Below are 5711 nucleotides of genomic sequence, written 5' to 3'. Positions count from 1 at the left end.
TTAGACAAACGAGTGTCAAAATAAAATCATAAACTTTTTTCTTTGTTATTAATATATTTTCAAATATACCTGTAAGGCTAATTTATTAGTTTCGGAGAGCTTAATTTATCTCATAAATGTTTGCATTTGGTGTCCATTTTCCACCCCAACTCTATGAAACTTTTTTGAGGAATAGAGATATTAGTCAAAAATAGAGGGAAGCAACTATCTGCCATTATGTTTTGCCAAGGTAATAATCTCAAACTCAACAAAGAAATTCTTCCAAGGTTTAATTAAACCCAAATGAAATATGTCATTAAATGAATAAATTTGACAAGGAAAAAAAAAAGTAAAAAAAAAAAAAAGAAAAGAAAAGAAAAAAAGATTGAGGTTGAAATTCCAAAGATAGTAGGAAGGGAAAGTAAGGAAGAAAATGGGAAAGGGCATTATCAAAAAACTGTTCTTTTGCTAAACAAAGCATTGGAACAACGATCAGAAGAGCAGCCATGGATTGCTGTTCTCTCTAACCTAACCTTTTTGCTACTGACTGGGTTGGGTTCCAATCTCCCTTGTTTTCTCATCTTCTTTATCCTTCGTCTCTCTGTTTCTTTCTTCTAATTACAGGCGCAGCTGGGTTTTTCCTTTCACAGCCTAAATCCACATCCATGTCTTCTTTAAATATGTAATTCACAATTTCTTCTTTAATCTTGCTTCCTCACATGTAAGTTCCTTAGCACCCCACTTTTTCCGTTTTTCTCCCAAACCCCATCTTCCAGTTTTTGATTTTGAATCTATTTTGAATGTGCCTTACTTTTTTCATCCCTTTGCTTTTTGGGAATTTTGCAGGTTGCTTTTGCTGGAGATTTACGTGGGTCAATAGATCATGCCCAGATCTTGTTCTATCTTGATCCACTTGCTTATCTTCTCCACCTTAATAAAGTGAAGGAGAATAGAGGAGGAAGAGAGAGACGAAGAGAACGAGGTGATTATCTACTGCCCTTCCCTTCTTTATGTGGTTCAAGGTGGAAGTCAATGTTTATGGAGTTTGGTCTTGTGATTCTGCTTAAAACGATCTTTGAATATTTTTCTTTGATTTGATTTGATTTTCCTATGCATCTGGTCATCTGGGCTTCTTGGTATAAGTCCGGAGGAGAAAATTTGCTGTTATATCATCGATGGTAGACTAGGCATTTTTTGTTTACTTCTTTTCCTTTTTGAAGTCAATGACAATAAGGAAACGAAAATTTTAAGATTTTATAACTGAAGTGTTGAGTAGATTCAGTTTCTCAATCAGGAGGTTTTCCTCATTTGATTGCACCATTTACTGTCGGACTAAGCGTCACTGTTATTGTTATTGAAATGATGTTAAATCTTATGGTTATTCTCTCTTTCTATCTTTTTGAAGATGGAATTTGGTTGACTGCATTTGGGAGTTTCTTGTTTTGTTGTAGGTTGTTCATTGTTCCATGTAAAAGAAGCTGTATCTGCCTTGAAGCAACTTGAGAATTAGTGAGTGTTTTGAAGTGAACAAGGAAAATCTTTTGTTTTTCCATTGAAGTCATGATTAAACAAATACTTAATAGGCTTCCACGAAAACCTTCCAAGTCAACTGAGCATCGTGAAGGAGCAGGCACGACCATCTCTTCTTCGAATGCCTCTACAAGTTTGAGGAGTAATGATTTAGCAGCTAACCACCACGCTAACACTGGAACTGGGTCTTTTTCTGGCCCCAATTCTACATTGAGTGTTGGACTAAATCATGGAAGTAAGCCATCACAAGGGCTCAATTCAAAGTCAAATGGTAACTCGCAAGTTTCTTATGAAGCACTGCCAGGTTTCAAAGATGTTCCAAATTCTGAGAAGCAGAGTTTGTTCATTAAAAAGCTGAACATGTGTTGTGTGGTGTTTGACTTCACCGACCCATCAAAGAATCTAAAGGAAAAAGATATCAAAAGACAAACACTAATAGAACTTGTTGATTATGTTGCATCTGCCAATGGAAAGCTGTCAGAAAATGTCATACAAGAAATTGTAAAGATGGTGTCCTCAAATTTATTTAGAACACCTACCATTCCATCACGAGATAACAAAGCTTTAGAAGCCTTTGATCTTGAAGAAGAGGAACCCTCAATGGACCCTGCATGGCCACACTTACAAGTTGTCTATGAGTTTCTGCTCAGGTTTGTGGCATCACCTGAAACAGATGCAAAGTTGGCAAAGAGGTACATTGATCACTCATTTGTTCTTAGGCTGTTAGATCTTTTTGATTCTGAGGACCCCAGAGAGAGGGATTACTTGAAAACAGTTCTGCACCGCATCTATGGGAAATTTATGGTGCATAGACCATTCATCAGGAAATCAATCAACAACATTTTCTATCGATTTGTTTTTGAAACTGAGAAGCATAATGGGATTGCAGAGCTTTTAGAGATTCTGGGAAGTATAATCAATGGATTTGCTCTTCCTCTAAAAGAAGAGCATAAACTTTTTCTGGTTCGAGCACTTATTCCTCTTCACAAACCTAAATGCATACCCATGTATCACCAGCAGTTATCTTACTGTATAACACAATTTGTGGAGAAAGATTGCAAGCTTGCTGATACAATCATAAGGGGCTTACTGAAGTATTGGCCAATTACAAATAGTTCTAAGGAGGTGATGTTCTTAGGTGAACTTGAAGAAGTGTTGGAAGCAACTCAGCCTGCTGAGTTTCAGCGTTGCATGGTACCCTTGTTTCGTCAGATTGGACGTTGCTTGAGCAGTTCACATTTTCAGGTAGACTGTGTGGATCCATTTTGCTTTTGCTTAGCCTTATGATGGTTTTTAATTCCAAACATGTTTCTACCCTAGGAAGTTGTAGAATAGGTATTAAATAGTCAAAATTTGATGCTTATTATTATTATTATTATTCTCTCAATTTTTTGCACATCTAAAATTTGGTAGTTTGTCCAAAAACGATTTTACTTGCACGCATTTAGTTTTTAACCAATATCTGGGATTTGAGTGTAAGAACAATGGTCTTGACTATTAAAGTTGCCGAGGTCGAAAAAACTTTATGCTGTTTCAATTATTTGCATGGTCTCCTATCCAGTGGTGGATTTATGCTTTTGAGTCAAAGGGGCTTTATATAAATTTATGCATATTCTATTGCAATTTTTTTTAATCAGTGTGCTATAATGGTAATTAGAATTGCTTTTCAAAGAACAAATTAATGCACTAAATCATTCCATATTTTCTTGGACTAAATTCCATGACAGGCTTTTTAAGGTCTACTTCAATAGTGCCTTTTTCCTTGAATTATGATGATTGATCTACTTTTCCCTAGAATGGCATGGTTTTGCTTGAAATTAAAGTCAGCATTAGACTTCCTTTGAGTGTTTAAATAATGTTTGAGATTTGTTTAGGCCCAATGTTCAGAAAATTCTTAAAAAGAAACCAGAAAATCGATTTGTGTTTATTATACATAAATGAATGGATATAAAAAGTTGAGAGAATTTTCTACAGTGCAATATGCACTTTTCTTTTGGGCTGATTTCCATATGCTTGGCCAAATTATTACTTAATTGTTATCCCAATTTTCAATTGACTAGAGATCTTTTAAGAGACGGAATGTTTGTTGTGGCTTTACAGAAATTAACAAAATTATGATATGGATAGGTTCTTTGGTTGGCTAGTTGACCTGTAATATCATATTTCAGAACTTCAGGATCCGAGTTTTGAATTTATATGTCTTGAGCTATAGTTATTTCATACTTAATCAAACGATGGGGTACCTCCTAGCTCACAGCTGCACTCTTGTTTATTTTTTTCATCCTGGTAATCTCTTCTAAAGCACAAGGTACTCTAGGGAACAATAGCCTGAGTGTAGCTGCAAGGTGTGAATGGAAAAAACGTGAGCTTAAATAAGATGATGTAGACTGTGTGAAAATCATAAAAATCTTATATTATGAAGCATGAGATCATAAAGTAAGCCTTATTCCACATAAGGCTTACTACGTATAGTTTGAAATGTTTACCTAGACATCTACTTATCATTTTGGTAAACAAAAAGTGCTTAAAATAATTTTTTACTCAAAATGTAGGGGCTAAAAGATTTGAAAGTTATGGATAAAAATGGAAGAAGTATTATGGCTGAAGGACCAAAAGAAATGAAGGCTTTGTTTAAAGCTTTAATTTTAGTAACAGAGTTATTATATATACTATATTCATCATAACAGTTACAGTTTTCTCCCTTGGTTCTTTTACTTCCTTCTAAATGGCTAAGACTTGGGTAGACAGGTGATCAGTGTGCACAAAGCTTGCTTCACCTTGTGGTTGCCTACGTTTCTGAAACAGCGATTGTTGCTGGCAAATATTTTGATATCCTGTGAATCTAGAGATTCATCCTTGTTAGATTAGTGAGATTATCCTTGTGGACTCGCCAGTACCATTTAAAGATAGCTATTATTGGAACTATTTTGATTGTCAAAATAGTCCGAGGATTTTTTTGATTCCAAGTAGAAAGAAATCAATATTTTAGATTCCTTGTCTTAGACTGTTCCATGTTTGTGTTGTTTGTTTTCAGGTAGCTGAAAGAACTCTGTTTTTGTGGAACAATAATCACATTGAGAACCTAATCAAACAGAACCGCAAAGTCATTTTGCCGATTATATTTCCTGCGCTGGAGAGAAATTCAAGAAATCACTGGAACCAGGCCGTACAAAACTTGACGCAAAATGTCCGAAAGATCTTCTCCGATGCTGACCCTGAGCTGTTTGACGAGTGTTTACTCAAATTTCAAGAAGAGGAGACACAAGAGAAGGATATGAAATCGAAGCGTGAGGCAAAGTGGAAACGTTTAGAAGAGATAGCTGCCAGGAAAGCTGCGAGTATCGAAGCGGTCCTTGTCGCTCCCAAAGTAGCCTTACGAGCACCATCTGGCTAGCTAACAAGAGATCTTCAAATGGGTGTTGAGCAGATTTGATATTCCAAATTGGGTATGTGGGCATAAATCACCTCACCATAGGATCAAAAGCAGCAGCAGCAGCAGTTAAATTCATGGTCTCATTTTGGACAAAATTGGATTGAGGTGCAGTCAAGAAAGTTGACATTGCTGCTGCAATGCATTTCATGATAAAAGCTCAAATTTTCTATTTTGCATGCATTTTCTGTGTATATGTGATTGGGAGAGAAGGATTCGGGTTTGCCGAGCCGGGTATCCTTGGGAAATTCCTTTTTTGTTGTTGAATGGGTGAAAAGCAAGAACGAAGTTCAATTTTTTCATAATTGTGCTCATCAGTATCTGGATGATGGTCCCTTGTAGTTTCCTGCTTCTGTAATTGAAGTTTTTTCTTTCTTTCCTTTTTTTTCTTCTTGTGTCTCTTTCTGATACCTTTGGATTTCAATTTGGTTGAGCAAAGAATATATACTCTTAGAATCTAAAGGATATTCAAGTGGGAGGTATATATATTATAAATATAATATATTTATCATCTGCCCCTTTATGTTTTAGTATGGAGTTTGGACTATGTTGGCAGAAACACAGAAGAAGGCTTTTCATATCCCTTTGCTTAAAAGGCACCTATGTCAGATCTGGTTGTGAGATTCTTGATGATGATTAGGGGAGGTGATAACCCATTATTCAGTTCCTTTTTCCTTTTCCTTCTTTTAGGCCATCAGGGTTTTGTACATCAAAATGTTCAAATTCTAATAAATATTACAAAATATTTGGAACATAATTATAGTTTACTGTT

The 5711-nt window shown here is 35.6% G+C and overlaps 1 protein-coding gene across 1 annotated transcript; it reads left to right on the top strand.

Moving 5' to 3' along the window:
* The first annotated feature begins 387 nt into the window (after positions 1-387).
* LOC103485509 (serine/threonine protein phosphatase 2A 57 kDa regulatory subunit B' theta isoform-like) lies at positions 388-5318 on the top strand. Its single transcript, XM_008443152.3, has 4 exons — positions 388-700; positions 826-961; positions 1431-2754; positions 4544-5318. The coding sequence occupies exons 3-4, from the start codon at positions 1540-1542 to the stop codon at positions 4901-4903; spliced, it is 1575 nt and encodes a 524-aa protein (XP_008441374.1). The 5' UTR covers positions 388-700; positions 826-961; positions 1431-1539; the 3' UTR covers positions 4904-5318.
* The last annotated feature ends 393 nt before the right edge of the window (positions 5319-5711 follow it).

This window comes from Cucumis melo, chromosome 3, assembly GCF_025177605.1.
Source record: "Cucumis melo cultivar AY chromosome 3, USDA_Cmelo_AY_1.0, whole genome shotgun sequence".
NCBI classification, from domain to species: domain Eukaryota; kingdom Viridiplantae; phylum Streptophyta; class Magnoliopsida; order Cucurbitales; family Cucurbitaceae; genus Cucumis; species Cucumis melo.
The sequence above is the reverse complement of the archived record's forward strand: the minus strand, read 5'-3'. Positions and strand labels throughout refer to the sequence as shown.